Below are 18,299 nucleotides of genomic sequence, written 5' to 3'. Positions count from 1 at the left end.
AGATCTCAGATGGCCACGGAAGTTACCGCAGGAGACTGGGAAAGAGATTACAGGGAGAAACATTTGTCGTTCTTACGGGAAAGACAGAGAAGAAGACCTCTGTCTGAAAGTGCTCTGCACACAGATCTGGTCTCACTAGGAGCCCCCTTCACAGACTTACAGACTTCCTTATGATTTTTAAAGCGAAAAAAGATGGTTGCAATTATTTACATGGCACAGGCTGCGAAATTCAACCCAATGCTCACATAAGAAACTCATGCTCTCTGCAGCTTAAGCAAGCCAGGACTATGAATTCACACTGATAAAGCAAACACACTTAGAGAGGGCTGGAAAAGCACTCACCTCCCTTGAATTCAAGGGCAGGCAGTGCCCAGGCTCAGCCCAGCCATGCTTAACCCTTCCTCCTCTTGCTGCTGCAGTGTGTTGGGAGGCAGGGCACAGATTCAAGGCACTGCTCCTGCTTTCCAGGTCATGCCGGGACAGCTCAGCCCACATCTGGTGATCAGACGGGCGTAGGACCTTGCTGTCCACAGAATCATGCATGCACACGCACCTCCAGCAGGCACTGAGGAGTGCTGGTGTCTGTGCTCGCACCCACGGCCCAACACAGCTCTGCACTTCCCTCCTGCATGCCCTGCTCCCACCCCCCCAGCTCTGCTTGCGGGGGAGAGCTGTAAATAACTCGAGAGAGATGCACTTTTGCACCACATTTATTTACTGGCTACTTTGTGGAGGCTGACGTCTGTGGAAAAGGTCTCTGAAGGGTTTGCTCTGCTGCTGAACACATTGACCCCTCCACTCCTCCTGCCTCTGGCCCGCAGTGGAGGCGCAGGCCCCTGGCTGGGTACTGGCAAGCAGAATTCTGGGGCTCCTGCAGTTTGGTGTTGAACTCTGCGCTAACCAAACTCGGTTTCCTGAGGAGGCTTGGATGATGACAAGGGGAAGAAACAAAACCGTGCAGGATGCACCCAGCTTTGCTAGCAGCAAGGGCATCTCGCAGCATGGCCTCTGCCCTCCCCTCCAAACACTGACCTGCCAGCAGAGCCACCAGCTGGCAAATCTGGGATGAGGACAGCTTTTCTGCTGCTGATGGCACAGCAGATGAGGCAAAATGATGGTTCCTCCATCAGTCACAAGGTTTTCCTCCCCTCCCCATCCCCCAAAACCCAGGCACAGGGAGTAAAAATAAGAATGAACACTGCACTCAGATGCATAGCTATAACAAAACCCCCTCAAAACCAAGGAAAAAAAACCCACACAGGCAAGACAAATCCTGCTTTTACAGAGCAGGAGGCTGGGAACCACCCACATATTTGTCATTGAAGGTAAGAAATTCGGATGTCTCAGGAGAGAAATACCTGCCAGATACACCACTCTCGCCCCATCTCACCCCAGCCGCCCCTTGTCACCAGGAATGGGGGTGGCTCTGTCCCACCTACCCCATAACAGCGCCTGGGGAAAGGGGGTGCAGGCTGGGCTGGGTGTTGAGGGTGGTGAAGGCAGGGAGCAGGCAGCCCTCCAACCTCCTCCTCTACCTCCACCAGCCAGCCTAGCGTGGGGGAATGAAAGCAACGCACCCCTGCACTGCCCTGAGCAGCTGCTGCCCCTCACCCAGCTGCATGGGGAATGGCAGTGTGGGATATCCCATGGGGGTTGCCACCAGGTCCTGGCCGGGATGAGCATGTTCAACATTGCCATATGCTTCACTGATAACCTGCTGCTGTCTTCCATTGCAGATCAAGCCAGCCGAGCTGCCCCAGGCCCATACATGGCCCTCCACCATCACCAATGGATCAGCAACACCATGCCTGTGCCTGACAGCACCACGGTGTGGGGCTGAGCCCCAGGAAGACCACAGGGCTGCTTGTCATGCAGAGGCCACTCGTGTTTACATTGGGTGACAGCCTCTGCTTGCATAGCACCTTGCTCCAGTGGGAGATTTGCAGGCAAACAGCCTGTCACACTACTAAGGTGGAGAGAGGGGGGCAGGCATTAGGAATGGTGATGGCTCCTGAGTCTCTGAAAAACAGAGGAGAGGAAGGTTTCCATGGCCTCCCAAAACTGTACACTGCCCAGTGCAGGGCTGGAAGTACAAAGTCTGTTCACCCAGGTCTGGCCATAGAGGAGCATGTGCCATGGTGTACACCTGCACCCCCCCTTCTCCTTCATCCCACACCTCTGTCTGCCCTCTGCTTTTCTGAGATGGAGGCAGCGCAATCTACCCCAGATTATCCTGCTTGCTGGAAGGATCCCTGGGGAAACTTGAGGTGGTTGCGGGTTCAAGACAACCTCTGCTTTTGTCTCTGACCCACTCCAGAGGTCCCCATGCCGCAGTGGGGGCTGCAAGAGTGAGGAGTGCTGCAGAGTCACTTCTCGGCCCTCATTTCTGTACCTCGCAGCCCTGCTTTGGAGATAGCAGAAGTCTGGAGAGTCCATTTAGCAACTGAAGTCATTAAGGAATCACACTTGGTTGTCTCTAAGTCCTAACGAAGCCAATTCCCAACATTAATGATTGTTCTTCCTTACACTGTCAGCCACTAAATATAGCTGCCCATCCACTCAGCACACAGCACTGATGTTATCTGCTCTGTTTTTACTGGCTCTGCTGCTCCCTGGAAGTTTTCTCTTAAATCAGTGGAAAAGTTCTCTGCTCAGGGAGATGGAAAAAAAAAATCCATCTTCTTAACTTAATAATTTTTCCACTCCCCTTTGCCTTCCGCCACACACACACGCACTCTCTTGCCCTTCCTCATTAATTCACTAGGGCTCTTGTCTTAATAAAGAAATGCTTCCTGCTGTTGCTGTCAAGTTTGTGGGTACCGTGTTTATCTACAGCTTGGGACACTGGTCAGTGGAAACCTAGTTTAACCCCTGCAGGGGGGATGAATTCATGCAAGTGTGCTGCTGTGCTCACATCTCCAACCTGGCCAGATACAGCCCTCTCCTCTTTCCAACAGGGACTACTCTACCAGGACCAGTTTTAGAGCTGTGCAGCAGAAATCAAAACCCAAAAGAAGCAAAAGCAAAAGTCATCTGGGGAAAAATAGGAGAAAGTCCTTTCCAGAGAGCCTCCTAGAGGGCTGCTGGCCTTGCTCTGCCACTGCCGTGTCAGTTCATATTCCTCTCTGAAATCACTGACATTAACCGCTGTGGACAAGCAACACAGCTGGACTTTTCATAGATGGCACACACAGATGAAAGCAAGTATTATACTCATCTACTCTGAATGACACAAAACTGGTGTCAGCCTCAACACCTTAATTGCTACCTGTCATTTCTGCAGGAAGATTCACTGTCTTGATTTCAGGATACCTGGTGTGGGAGAATCCACCCATCCCAAGGCAAACTCTCCCCGTGGTTTGTCTCTGCACTCTTTGTAATGTGTCTCTTATTTTTAGCTTGGTATTTATCTAACTTCTTGCTTCCAGCCACTTGTTATACCTTTTCTTTAAGGGTGAGAGGCATCAACTTGCAAATGCAGCACAGTTTAAGCACACTTGACTGGTCTTGTAAGATCCTGACTCACTAGCTGAGAGATATTCCACCCACACAATTCACTTCTTGCTATTTGCCTTGTGATCCTGGAGCCTGTAAGGTGCATATTTTCAGCTTTGCCCCCAAGCCAGGAGAGGAAGGATTTGCTATTATTTTTATGGCATCTGACTTTTTCAGCTCGTCATGTAATTACAGGAGTGGGGGCTACAGAACATCTCAGTACTTCCTGCAGTTTTTCCTCTCCAGCTCTCCAGCCAGGGACTTCTTCCCCTCCTTTTGCCCTGTCCTTCTGTTGGACATCTCTGTCCTTCCCCTCATTTTAATGACTATCTTGCGGTCTCCAATCTTCACTTCTTCATCTTTTACCGCCGTTTTTCTTTCCCTGGTTGCTTCCATTCCTCTCTCCCATCAGCCAGGGAACCCTTTTCAACCTTCTGCTGCAATTGCTCCCCTGTTGTGAGCAGTGCTAGGATGTCCTCCAGGGAGTCAGCAGTGGACGGGAGCCCACTGGCGCAATCTGGTGAGCTCCTGTGTGAAGGGGAGGTGTGCCTGCAGCAGCAGCAGCCTGTGGTGCTTAGGGACCTCCCTGTGCTGGACACAGCAAGCACTGTTCCTACCCAGCCAGTGTGCCCTGGGGAACATGATGGGGAAATGGAGGCTTACAGGCAGCAGGGCATGGGGTGAAGAGAGAAAGAAACAACATGAGTTATCAGGACTTTGGGATAGACTCGATGCCAGGACCCAGAGGGAGGTTGAAACTGAAGACGACATGTGTGTTACAAGCCTCAGAAGACAACGATGGTGTCCTCAAAATAGGTACCAGACAGGGCCCAGGAGAACACAAGAGAGATGGTGTAAGTGCGGAAGGGCCGTGAGGCTTTAGCTGTCAGCTGAGAATATTGCAGCAGCTTCTCAGTAACACCACAAGCTGTAGTAGCATAAACAGCCTACAAACAACTGAGTCCCAATTCCTAGCTGTTACACTATGGGTACAGCTATAAAATACGGTGTTACACCCTGCGCATGTCCTGCCTCACACCCCTGGAACGGAGTCACGCATGTGACTTCAGTCTCGGTGTCTACTTCTCTTTTACTGCCGCAGCCCCCAACACGCATACCCACCAGACAGCTTTTGCCCTTGCAGAAATGCAGCTGCTTCTAAGGTAGAGCCCAGCCATATCTTACAGCCCACCAAAAGAGTAGGGGATAGGAAGAGTACAGACATCATGTCCAAGTGAAAGCGAAAGACGCATTGACTGATCTGGTAAAATAACTTTCAAAGTAAGGGGGAACCCCAAGTTTGCTCTTCATCACAACACAATCCCCAGCCACATTTCTCAACAGGCAGGCAGGAAAACAAAATCCAAAATCAAAAGAGGGAAAAAAACCCTCTCAAACAGCCTAAACTGATCTTCCCCACAAAAGCACATAGTTTTTCTCACCCTAGAGCAAGACAAACAGCATCCCCACTGACTGCTCAAAGAGTGAGGCAGTTTTTTTGAGTTCCTCACCTTTTGTCTTACTCTGTAGGTTTCATCAGAGAAATGCTGGTTTCTATCCTTCGGGCTAGTATTAAGCTATTAAATGCACCATTTCACCTTGTTTTCCTTTTATTGACTGTCACCTTCAGAGCTCCTCATGGCAGGTTGCTCTCCCACTTCTACCTCCCAGCTCCCTTCCCCTTCCAAGCAGACCAGCTCCACCCTCCTTCACCAACATCTCAATCACCACCACTGACAGAGTATCTATAAACTAGAGAACAACCTTCTCCCACACTAATGTAAGTCATTGCCACCTCATTTCACTTTTAACTGGCTACTGTTTTTTCGCTTGAGTCAGTTGATGACTACACTTTACTCCTCAGCCGTACCACTTTGGGCTCAGCTGCTCTTCAGGAGGCCAGGTGCCGCGTAACGGCAGGTTTCAGCCTCAAGACAGTGGGACTTGTCTATTTGCCTGCTCCCTGTCACCCAGCAGGAGTCAGGGGATGTCACCTCCTGCTGCTGTGGCAGGGGAGGTTTAGCACACGCTTGCCATTTCACTGCTCAGAACATTTGCTGCTTGTACAAGCACACACATCGCTTTTCTTCAATGTAAAAGCCCATGCCAGCAGAAAGAAACCACAGAGAGAAGTGCAGTTTTACCTGGAAAGTAGAAGTTCTCACCTGGGAAAGCTGTGATGGGTTCTGCAAAGGAACAAACGAAAACCTAGTATTAGAGAAGGGAATTTTACACACAAGGTCACAATTCATATCTCCGCTGATTTGCAGGGGCCAAGCAGAGGATGCATGTGGCTGTGCCCCACAGAAGCCACTCGCTGGGAATGGTGGAGTGCTGGCCAACCTCACCAGGACAGGAGAAACCCTGTCTCAGCTGAGAACTCAACAGATGCAATAAGCTTCAATTCAGACACAGATTTCAGAGAAAAATATGTCTGAGGTTGAGGGTCATCTGGATTCAGCTGGCTGGCCTGAGTCACCCAAAGACAAAGCCCCACCTGGCCCAGTAATGAAACCCTAAAATCCCCTAAAATTTCCAAGAGCATTTTGGTTTCTGGCATTCTGGCATCATTATTCACATGGGAACTGCATTACTTCTGGGCATCAATGCCATGCTCCTCTCCATCTCACAGTGCCAAGAAACAAAGGCGTGTGATTTTTTAATTTTTTCAGGATACTTTAAAGAAGTAATCTATTACAAATTACTGGATCTGAAAAGCAATAATCAGTACTTATTGCTGATTACTTTCTTGCAGATGTAATAGACTTCTGATTATTTTTAGATTACTTCTGCATTATGCCTGTGAGTCACAGAAGCAGACTCTGGCTCTACTGAGTGCTATGAAATCATCATTCAGGTTCAGAATGCGAATGACACATTTGTCAAAGGAAAAAATTATTGTGACTTATTAACATTCTTTCATGCTAAAAGGGAATCAGATTACTTCCCAGGATTACATTTGAAAAAACAGTAGCCTGTGCTATTCTCATGGCTCTGACAGAGAGAAAGCAGCACTGTATCTCTGCAGTTTCATTACTATTTTGGTGACACCAGAAATGACCCATGAGTTATGTTAAAGTTTGCAGTGGGAGCCCTTTGTTAGAAATTATCTGAAACAAACTATCCCTATCGGTTTTTAAATCCCCGTTAAGCTTCCTAGAATGGGGCAAATTATTTTGTGTAGCAGTTTGGTGTTATTTTTAGAGTTGGGAATGCTTGAAACTTTGTCATTTATTAATGTTTTTGTTTTGAAATATTAAGCTTTAGGTTCATGAGGCCCAGGATACAGTAACACTGGAGCTAGGTGAACTGCCAAGCTCAAAAGTTAGATAGGAAATGCCATTAGTGTTAATCATCTGTCTTGCTTCTCTTTAATGCCATAGAAGGCAAGGGATTAAAACACCACTATCAAGCCTTAAATACAGGGAATTTGACATATGGAGTATTAGCTCCTTTGGCAGATGGGAGACCAGCAGAGTTCAAAGCATCAAAGAAACTGGGACTGACGGTGCTCAAGAGCATCTCTGGGAAAGTCCTGGTTCTCTGTTCTATTATTAATGCTGGTGCCTGCCCCATCTTCACCATCACCTGGCTGCACAGGGCAGCATGCAACGTGACCAGCTCTGCCGAGGCTTGGTCCCATGCCTCCACCCCTGAGATACAGCCCCTTGAAAAGAGCACTGCTTGGGTTAGGAGACACCAGGATCCTCCCCTCCCTCAGCAGAGGAGAGAAGAGCAGCTCCACTGAATAGGACCTTTCAGAGCACAGGAGAGATGTTCTGCCACTTTGCAGGTGTTTAACAGTGAAAATGCCTCCCCTGGGTTATGCAGAAGAGCAGGGCCTCACTTTTGCAGGCAGCTCTCAGCACAGATCCTACTAATTGAATACTGCTGGGCCAATGCTTAGCTGGGATGGCTCTAAATCCACATCCAAGCTAGATGGTGACCAGAGCCATCCGAGCGCATGCATGGATACACCAGCTACAGGAACAGGGCAGGGCAACAGCTCTGCCAGCAAACTGCTAAACCTTTTTTTTTTTTTAAAAGTCCTCTCTGTCTTTCACATTGAATGAATCCACCTGGCTTTTGGCCTGGTTTGGGGAACGGTGAATTCTAGGACAAAAATTTCCTTTGTTATTCTGTTAACATTGCTGTAAAATCCCTCTGCTATTTTATTTCTTATTAGAGAAGACTCCTTTTGAACTCATTGGCCCCTCTGAGTGTGTAATACAGCTGGTTTCTTTTGTCCCGCACTTTCCTTTTGAATTTGGTGTATGTCCTTATCACACAGAATAGTCCTTGGTAACCCTCAGCTGTGCTTTCAGCTTTGCACAGCAGAGTCATGTGCTTCCTGCCTCTCACATGAAAGCCTCCATCCCCCAGAGACTGAATCTCCTCATTTCTTTCCTGGGCAAGGGAAGTCCCAGCTGAGATTCAGAAACTCCCAATAACTCAAGCTGGGGAGAAGCAGTGGCCAACTAGCAGACTGCAAGTGAAGTCTATTTAGCCCAGGCTGTCCCCACCATGACCCCGACCCCACAGCCAGACACAGCACATACCCATGCAGTTCTCCAGCGGGATGTTGGTGCCTAGCCGAATGTCATCAAGGGCGAGCTCTCCCGAGTGGCCGTGGCGTATAAATCCCTCGAACACAATCTGCGAGAAATCAGGATATAAATGTCAATACTAAGTGGTGAGGCAGAAAGCAGCTGCTGCTCCTGAGGGAAAGGGCAGGAGATCTGCTCCTGGCTTTCCCTGCATAGCTGTGTATGACCTGAGACTAATCCTGCTTCTTTGCCCTGCCTCTGCACCCATTCCCCACAGAAAGCTGCTCTGCAGGGATGGGTTTGGCAGAAAGATCATTACCTGGCCTGGCAGCACTCAGCTTCCAATTTGTTCAATTAAATGTCTCTTGCATGGAATAAAGACTCAGTGAATCAATGTTCAGCATCGCAGGTCATCCCCAACCCTTGCAAAAATGATGCAAATGGCATCACACTGACTTACAGCAGCAGCAGATTTGGCCCATGGTATTAACTGAGCTATGATAACAAAAAGGAAGGGAAGGACACAAAATGCACAGCTACATTAACTGTAAAGTGCTGTTCCCATCAACATTACATAAGAAGTATTGAAACGTTAGAGGAGAAGGGTCAATTTATTCCTACTTAATCACAGGCAAAATATATTTACAAAAATAAATAGAGTCGTTAGCTCTAAGAACTGCTGAGTGGAGAGACTTGCTTTATTTACATAATGATGCTGTTATTTAGCTAATGCCAGTATATTCACGTTTAACGCACAAAGTAGTCAGCAAGTGCCCATCATTCTTATCTGTAGGCATGTTGCATTTACTGGTATTTTATTAAAAAGCCAAACACATGCAAACTAATCACGCAGCTCTGGTGCAAAGCTTTTGCTTTCTATATCCCTGACTGCTCTCAAGGGTCCAAATAATCTCCTAGGGCTATATATTTCACAAACTTCCTCTCCCCGTTTTAGATGCCTCCTTTCTCTGAGGTGGCTGGGCAGCCTGATCCTATACTTGACTGCAAGAAGACCTTCCTGAAGGGCCGGTGTCTGTCTGTGCACAGGACAGTGTCAGAGCTGCTGGTCTCAAGCGCAAGCCATCGACCCACGCAGAGGGCAGCAGTTTGGAGGGGTCAGTGGTCTGAAAGCAGAAGCTCCCTGGGTCACGGCTGGGGCTTGGAGCCAGCCAGAGCAAGGCTCCCTGCCAGGATGGTCATCAAAGAACTGCCTCAGGCCTTCAAGTGAGTGTTTCCTTCTGCTCTGAGGGTGCTGATGCTCATTAGCAAGTGACAAACAGCAAGCCTGGCTCCTTGGCAAACGGCGCGCTGCCCGGAAGGGCTGACCATGCCAAAGGCACTCCTGGAAGAAGCAGCAGCCGCTCCACGGGGCACTGGCACAGCCGTGACAGAGGAGCTCAGACGGCTGCAGTGGACAGAACAGCTTCCTCCAGCTCAACCCTCCTCTTCTACTGATCTCCTGACAGTGGGACTGGGCCTTGATCCCACAGCGCTGCACCCAGCCCTCTGATCTGCTCTAAGGTATCAGAGAAATGGATGCACAAAAAAACCCCACATTCCCTTTTCCTTATCCCATGCCAGTGCTTGCAGCTGAGGCTGGAGAAGGGCTGTTTGCTGCCTACCCTTAAAAGCTGGCTGTGCCCCCTCCCAGTTTCCGCCTCAGCTGGCTGCAAGGTTTGGGTTTGCTCCCTAGAGCTGCTGCCTGCCTCTGGTCAGTCTACCTGATGACCACCAGTTGCTGGGTGTGGCAGGGGGAAATGCTTAAAATAAAATGAAGAAAAAAAAAGAAGGGAAAATATTATCGAAGTTGGATATTTAAGGAATATAAAAGGCAACAGGCTGAACAAAGGCCCAAGTCTGTGCAGAAGACAGGCACTCTCTGAATAACAAACAGTGTCATTTAGTTACTATAGTAACCCCAGAAACACAATGAAAACAGGCACATTCCCTAATGATGAATGGGCCCTGGCTTTGAAACACTGAAATAAAGATACTGGAGATGCCTCCCTGGTTCAACCCACCTTCCCAGAGCATCTTACCCGATACTCCATGTCATAGCTCGGCAAGATGATGCGGCCTTCCCTCCACTCCTCCCCTTGGTCCTCTGTGATGATCCACAGCGCCTTGTGCTCCTGGCTGGCTTCCCGCCAGACCCGCAGCATGACCCCATTGCTGCCCCACACCTGGTACTGGAAGACCATGCAGACAGCACTCCGGGGCAGATAGATGGTGGGGCTGATGAGCCGGGCTCGCTGGCCTTCCCTCCTTCCACTGCTCTGCAGCTGCAGGTAATTCTTGCCCTCTGTTCAAAGAAGAAAACACCATTATAGTATTTTCTGCAGCCATTTGCAACAAGTGTCTCACCTCCTGCCAAGGGACTTGGACAGTACTGGGCAGGCTGTCACACCAATGCCTACAGGCCTGGGGTCACACACCGGCACCCTCCATGAGCTCAGCAAGCTGTGCCACTGCTTCGCCCTTGTGTGGCCTGGGCAGGGCATTGAGGAGCACACTTCCCTCACCAGCCACCACTGTCACCACCGTCTGGTAGCAGACTGGCAGCAAAACCAGAAAGTGGTAAGCTGGAGATCAACATAATTAGAGGTAAGTTAAAGAGCAGTTAATATAAGAAGTGATCCCACGACAATGACACTGGCAGGGGAGTGTGTTTATTCTGCTGAGAGCTTGCTCAGTGAACAAGCTTGAGGTAGGTTTTTCTAACCGCCAGTGCTGAAAACTCATCTTGGAATGGGGATCTCAAGCTGTGTTCATCCTGCCTCTTTTCATTCCCAGTGGTAAATACTCCACAATCAGGATCTAGCTGACAATTTTCTTTTGAGGATACACATGACAAAATGAAAGCCTGGCTCTCAGTTTTTCTGTAATGCAGAAAAACAGCCCCTAAAGCACTACACAGAGGAAAAATGTGGTCTCAGAGAGTGAAGTATGCACAAGTGACAAGGGAGTAGTTGCAAACTTGAAGGCAGCTGAAATACATACAGCAGGGGATTCACTTGCTTTAATATTACACTGAAATTGTGCCATGCTTTTTGTCAATCCTCAGAGAGATTTGGTACGTTTGATATCCCAGGAGTAGTTCAAGGCTGAGACTGGAACTGGAGATACTTGATCTGAATACCAATAACAGCAAAAATCTATGGATACCAATCCCTGGGCATAGCTGATTTGGTCTGGAATCAGTGGTTTCCAGTCCTCTCCGATGAGAAGCCTCCTCAAGGAGTTTCCCATTTGGAGCTTGGATGCCTGAAGTCCCTTAGCACAGACTGAAAGACAAGCCTGGACCTGATCTCGTCCTTACCTGCTGCTTCCCCATCATGACCAACGACAGGACAGAGTCCCTTGGGTTGCTCTGACTGCAGTGCCTGCAGTACAAGGTGACACAGACAGGCCAGTGACAGATATTGCTGTATTTCACGTTTCACTCAACAGAGGGATTGAACACACTTGCTCTTGCTATGCAGCACGCAAGTGTCACTGGTGCTTCATGCCAGCATGTGCGAGCCCTCCTGCAGCCCAAGGGGTTACCTTTGCCCCAGGACCATACCTAAGGGTCTGTTGCTTCCTTTCCCCACATCTTAGCCAGCTGCACTTGACAGCAAAAGCTCTGAGCAGCAGGTGGCCACCTGCTTTCCCTGCTTCCTCTGCAGCTTCAGTGTCCACAGCAATGGCAGAAGAGCAGCGTCTGCACTGAGAATGTTTACAAAGTGCACCCAAACCACCTCCAAAACTTACAACCAGAGAGACCTGAACTTAGAGCCCAGTTCCTGAGCATCGAAAGACAGGCCTCACCCAGAAAACAGCGGCTGACCTCGCTGCCGCTCAGCAATCCGGTGACAGGTCAGCCCAAGGGAGATGTATCAGTGGCTGCACAGCTGCTGCCCCTGCCACAAGTTTGTCACTGCCTGAGAGCTGAGCTGAAACCAACTACTGTGAGCTACACAGCTTTCTAAAATAAATCTGGGACAAGACAGCAGAAAGATTTGCCATCGCTCTACTCCTGGGATGTATGATCAAAATATTTCAAAAGCGTATCCACTCCATATGAACTTTCACTGATTTTGCTGCGTGAAGGACAAATCTGTCATTGACCGGCCACACAAAGAAAGAGCAACATTTTCCAGCAATATTTTCCAGCACTTATGAAATATACTTGGGCCACTTGGCACTTTAAGCCAACAAACAGTAGCACAAAAAAAATGAAAGCATGTTTGCCCACTCCTTCTTGAGTGAATCACTTGAAAAAGTACCATGCCGTTCTCTAATGGAGGAGTGTTCTTGTGATTTACCTCAGAGTGGTAGTGGTGGAGGAGATGTGGGAGATAAACAAGTGGAGGAAGAAAAAAAAAGAATAAGCTGTACTCCATGCCTAAGGGGTGATAAGGCATAATAAGTCATCAAGGTCTCCTGAATTAAAATCCTCTCTTTGTAATTCACTACAAGCCTCTTCAAAGAAAAATAAGCAATAACAAGAAAAAAGCAGCAACAACAAATAAGGAGGAAGAGCAAATCAGACTGTGATCATACAATTATCTCACAGCTGAAATGGTCTCATAGGCAAATCGTTAATAAAAGCACCAGTCAGACTCAAGAATTATCAAATCCAGATCGTCAAAGTTCAGGACCGACCTTTGGTGCCAGTATCTAGGCAGCCTGAGTGCAGGGGGGTGAGCCACCCTCGGATCCACCCAAAAGCCCACAGGCTGACCACAGGAGACTATGTTAATTGTGCAGCTGGACACCCCCCACAATCCGCACCCCTCACTGGGAGATGGAGGTACCCAGCATTGCTGCCTCCACTGCTTCAGCAGAAAAGCCTGTGTGCCTCTGAGTCACATCCCTCCCACCAGGGATGACACCAACCTCCTGTTTGTTCACATTCCTAACAGGCTGTAAAATCAAAGAAACTCCTAAACTGTAGCCAAAACCAATGCCCCCCTCAACACACAGGCTCTTTCAGAGCCACAGGAGCTCTCCCAAGCCCCAGCACTTGGTGGGGCCCACAGAGCTCTCCAGGAGCTACTAGCAGGCCCAAGGTCCGTGGAGAGGCTTGGTCTTCAGGTAATGAACCCAGCTGCTCCTCTGTGAGTAGCAGTGTGTTTGGGCACCACAAGCTCCCACTCCTGGTACTCGTGTTTGGAACGGAGAGCCGAGCTTGAGCAGACGCGACTTTCTGTGTCATTTGAAGATGAAATGGCTGGATCACTCTAATGGCTAGTTGGACCTTCTGAAAAGCCCTGCAAATTTGCTGAGACTGACTGAACAAGGGCACTGTGGAGCTAATTGTTGGAACAGCATGTGGGAGCCCTGTGGTTCCAGTAGTTGCTCTGTTTGATACAGTAAATGGAAGCCTTTGGCACGGAAAGCACCTGAAAGGCTGATTTCCCCTGCTAAAACACTTGAAGGAAGCCTTGCAACGATGAACTGATCAATTCTTCCAGGATCAGAAATGCATTTTAATCTCTTTCCCAGAACTTTGCTTTGCAGCCTATATTCCAGCTAACACGGCAGCTACACCCTGCACCGAACTGGCACTGGTACTTCAAAGTGCCGTCTCAAAAAAGGCAGGACAAACCTGCTCAGGCATTTTAACCTACCGCTGTTTTTGCAACTGATGCTATGGCATAAATCTCATGGAAGATTTATGGGATCATCTGGATGTAGGGGAGCCAGAGGAGCGTGAACACGCAACCACCCCTAGTCAGACGACGGTAGAATCACTTGTACGTGCACGGCAGTGAGTCCCGGATAAATCACCAGCCGGGGCCTGCAAACAAACCATCTGGCCAACGCAGTTTTCTCTTGGCGTGCCTGTCCCCTCCTGCTAGCAAGCCATCTGAGAGGACATTAGGGGCAGCGGGGGATGAAGCCTCGCAGTTTGGGTCAGGCTGTAAGCACAAGCCATGGCAGCCACTCCCTCCACAAGGTCAGTCTGCCTGTGCTTAGGTCCTGAACATCTCACCACCTCTCTGAAGCGAAGCGCCTTCCCTTGTCGGTCTCAGCAGCACATCTGGAGGCTTTCCAGCAAAACATGTCGGGCAGGATGTACACAAGCAATTACTGAGATTTTAGATTCCCTCTCCATTTCCCCCTCGCTGAATATTGTTGAGTTACAGCTGCTGCTCCTATTACGGACCCACGTTGAATTAACTTCACTTACGTCACTCCAAAGGTCACCACACTCTTCATGCAGAGCTTATTTCATGGTGTGTTTTAGTGGAAACACTGCAGTCTATTGGCAGTCACCTCTTGGCTGCCAAATCCCATAGGTGACACCTCTGGTCTGGGCCCTCCCTGCTGCCTCCACAGCCTCCCTGACTGTGCTGTGTCACAGGGGACATCTCAGCAGTCTGATCCTGCTGTTCTTTTGGGGCATGTGAGCCAGAGATTGCATAAGCCCTTGTCTTTCCCAGGCAGTAGATCAATTCAGATCCTCTCACAATTGCAGGGTGCTCTGGTAGCAGGGGGATGGCAGCTGCATGAACATGCAGATTGAAATTGGATAGTTATTACATTTTAAATTTTTGTGGCAAATCATGCAAATTCACCTCAAAAGGCTGCCGCCATAATTTCAGTGACAGGCCTCTCCTCAATGGCAGACTTTCATTTACGAAGGGAAATCAATCCTCCGTAAAACTAATATTTATATTAACTAGATCACTGCATCTGCTGGAAAATCCCCTCAATTTTGATTATGTGTTAATTAGCCTGCCAAGTCCTTGCCATTTCAGTCTCTAAATCAGTCTGTGAAAAGGCATAAAACCCCACACCTGCCCAGAACCAGGCCCTCCGCCTCCTCTCCAGAACCTTTCTAATGGACTGGCCATTACATCCTCTCTCTTAATTAACCCTCACATCTTCAACAGTGTGGCACCATTGTGAGTCCTGCTGCCTCCCCCCCTGCCAGCAGCGTGGGGCGGGCACAGTGTCCCTGACAAACCAAATGCCAATTAGAGCTTGACATTTACACTAAGTGAGCTGCTTGCCACTGCACCATGTGCACCGCCAGCCTGGCAGGCACCCTGCATGCCCCCACGTGAAAGGGTGTGCACAGACTCACCTGTGCCCGGCATTTGTGCATGCACAATTAAAGGCATTAACCCCCTGAGCCGGTGCATCCACCGCACACACTGTGCATGGTGGCGTGCTTGTGCACACACTTGCCTTCCCAAATCAGGCTCTGTGACTCACAGGCTGCTAAGCCACTGCTACAAAGCGCTGGAGTGATGCATGCACTAAGATTTGAGAGACAGTGCCTTGCTTTCTAGGGAGCATTCCAGTCTGGTTTTATAGGCAGTGTGTGTCACTGGTGCTTGGGTCCAAAAAGTGACTAAGGACCCAGACAGGCGAGCAGTGAAGAAATGGGTGAGGCCTTTTCTTCTCCTCTGCCTCCAGCGCAGCCCAAGTGAGCAGGGGCTTTGCTAGCAATGCTGGGACAGACCGTGGCTGTGCCCCTTCTCTCATGAAAGACAGTATGGGCAGGAGGATGACCATAGCCTGACTTTAGCCTGCAGCCAGGGCACTCGCACAGCCCAGCCAACACTCAGCAAACCTCCTGTGATCTGGGTACCAGGGCATCCTAGCTTCACCATTGCTGTGGGCAGCTAAGGCACTTTTAAGGTTTTGCTGTGTTCACTGTGCAAACGAGTGTCAGGAGAGCCATGTACAGCTTTGTGAGAGGCAATCTACCACACATGGGGGGGGCGGGGAGAGAGAGAGACAGGTATGTGGTCTCCTTTCCACAGCGTGCAGCTGCTCTCTCGCTGCACAGAAGTGCTTGATTTTCACACCACCCCATATGCAAAACTCCCTCCTGTTTCAAAGGGGACAGGATTGATCCTGGAGGTCAAAATGTGACCCTAAGGCACAAGCCCTGAGACTAAGTCTCTTGAGGGTAAGCACAGACCTAGTTCAGTCCAGCCCTGCTCCATTAACACCACGAAAACCTTTCTGCTGGTTTGGACAGAGTAGGATCAAGGCCTTCAGGAATAAGTTCTCATGGATTGCAGGAAAAATACAAAACTTTCCCTATTAAAGATCCCATGGGAAAAACACAGGAATGGTAAAGGGTCACCATCAGCTTAAAAACAGCTCAACATTTGTTTTCCTTAAAAAATAAGCTCTTATGAAACTTCAGAGCACCGCAAATATTCCTCTGCTGGAAAAGCTTTGAAACAAATAAACTTTTCCCCGCAGCGCTTACAACCCAAATGAGCAACATTCCTGACCCTCAAAGCCAGCGAGGCCACAGCCCACAACAGAAGCTCTCAGTGGGTTTTTGCAGCCCAGCCCAAGAGCTATGTGATCAGGAGAACTGCAAGGCTAAAATCGCTTCCTTTTCTGCACGCACAGCTGCCAGGATTCGAACAACACGGGGTTCACAATGCTGCCAGGGCTCGGACTCTGCCGCCACGCTCACCCAAGTGAGAAACAGCACATGGTAGAGATGCAGACCCCACAGTGCTCTTCTAGGACCACAAGGTATTTACTTAATGACTGCAAAAAAAGAGGAGGGGGAAAAAAATGGGCAAAACACACCAATTCCAGCTTTTCAGTGCTGGCTTATTAGTGTAGCAACACAACTGCATGTACCAGCTAAGGATATGACCCAGGATCTTTACGCCCTTCAGGATCCAGATCCTGGTGAAATTCAAAGATGGTGAAGAGTTGAGGTACCCAATTTACCAACCCAGATTTATTTCACGTCTTAAGATCTCTATCTTGACACCAATGGCACACTGCCATTGTGTGCAGCAGGAGAGGGGATGAAACATCATTGAAACCTGAACTTGTTGCTCCTTGAAGCTTGCTAGGTGCAGATAAGGGGAATCTTTCTACAGATGGGAAGTATCTGAAAATCCATCGAGGGAAAAATCCTGGCAATCTCTCATGGGGGCATGGAAAGGGGAGCAACAGTATTTTTGAGGCTTGCAAAGGGCAGAGTAACAGCTGGAACCATGCTGGGCTTCTGCTGAGTTGGGTACTTGGGGTCCACTTTCACCAACGGGGTCCCCAGCCGTGTAATGGGAGCCTGCAGGAGAGGACGTGGAGCTAATCCATGGTGTGAAGAGCCCAAGGAACACAGGTCTAAAAAAAGAAATGCAGAGCTGCCTGAAAGAGTATCTTGGAAATAAAAATAGTGGAATGAGAGCAGTGGGTGTCTTGTCAGTCTCGAGAAGAAGTTCTCTGCGCCAAAGACAAAGAGGAATTGCATGCAGTGCATAAAATGAAATCAGGAGATATCTGAGGAATTCAGGCCTGTCTCTCAGCAGACTTTTCTAATCAAGTCCCTCACAGAGGATATTTCACCATGGTCATTTCCTTCCCTCTCTCATGCAGACTGAGCCAGGACTCCTCCTTTCATTATTATTTTTTTCCCCTTTTAATTTTCATTTTTGTTTTGCCATTTTCAGAAGAAATAGAAACACATCCCACATGGCTTTTAAAGGCGCAGCACATTTCCTTGCTACCGTGGAGCAGTCACAGCCTCTAGCCAGGCCCAGCACCTTTAAATCAGAGTAAATTGAGGCTCTGGCAGCTTTGAGTCCTCGTTAGCTTTTGCCCTGCCCCTAAACCAAGCACAGCTGCTCTCCTTCACCCAACTGCTCACCCCAGGGTGGGGAATTCACAAGAAAAGACCACCCTGAACAAGGGCTTTTCATTCCTTGCTCCCTGGAGTCTGAGGATGAATTTTCTAAGTAGAAACAAAGTGCTGGAGGGAGAGTGAGGAAAAGGCAGGGGAAGAATGGGGGAGTGTGAACCAAACAATGCTTCAATTCTGTCCCTGCCGAGGGGCCGGCATTGCCACTTTTTCATGTTTCTTTTAAAAGCTGTGTGGAGAAGAAAAAACCAAATAGTTGTTTCCCTTTGTTTTATGTCTTTTAATTTCTAAGAGCAGGACCAAAGCAAGACATGGCAGTGACGTCTTTGCATGCTGGCCCCTGTGTGGGCAAGGCAGCAGCATTGCTGCTGGGAGGGCACATCTCTGCTCAACCCAACCGGGAGGCTGATCCCATGGCAGTGCCAACAACCATCCCTCGGCCTGTGCCTGGTGTTTGCTGCTGACTTCCTCCTCCACTATGGGCAAGTCATTGCAGGCCCCCAGAGCTGCTACCTTCTCCTATTCCTCTGTCCGTACAGCCCGCGACTTGCTGGGCAGAGCCTTGTCAGTGCTTAGGTGCCTGGCTCAGCACAGCACCCTGAGAGAGCTCTCCACACTGGCATGAAACCAGATCACTG

The 18,299-nt window shown here is 49.1% G+C and overlaps 1 protein-coding gene across 1 annotated transcript in view; it reads right to left on the bottom strand.

The window, feature by feature from the left end:
- The window catches only part of NRP2 (neuropilin 2), a 71,079-nt gene that overhangs the window by 826 nt on the left and 51,954 nt on the right, over positions 1–18,299 (bottom strand). Inside the window, exons 14-16 of the mRNA XM_010188915.1 lie at positions 10,082–10,342; positions 8,055–8,151; positions 5,640–5,681 (exon numbers count right to left, since the gene is read on the bottom strand). Coding sequence (XP_010187217.1) covers positions 5,640–5,681; positions 8,055–8,151; positions 10,082–10,342 — 400 coding nt within the window. The remainder of the gene's footprint in view (positions 1–5,639; positions 5,682–8,054; positions 8,152–10,081; positions 10,343–18,299) is intronic.

The sequence above is a fragment of the Mesitornis unicolor genome, unplaced genomic scaffold, assembly GCF_000695765.1.
Source record: "Mesitornis unicolor isolate BGI_N332 unplaced genomic scaffold, ASM69576v1 scaffold38847, whole genome shotgun sequence".
Taxonomy (NCBI): Eukaryota; Metazoa; Chordata; class Aves; order Mesitornithiformes; family Mesitornithidae; genus Mesitornis; species Mesitornis unicolor.
The sequence above is the reverse complement of the archived record's forward strand: the minus strand, read 5'-3'. Positions and strand labels throughout refer to the sequence as shown.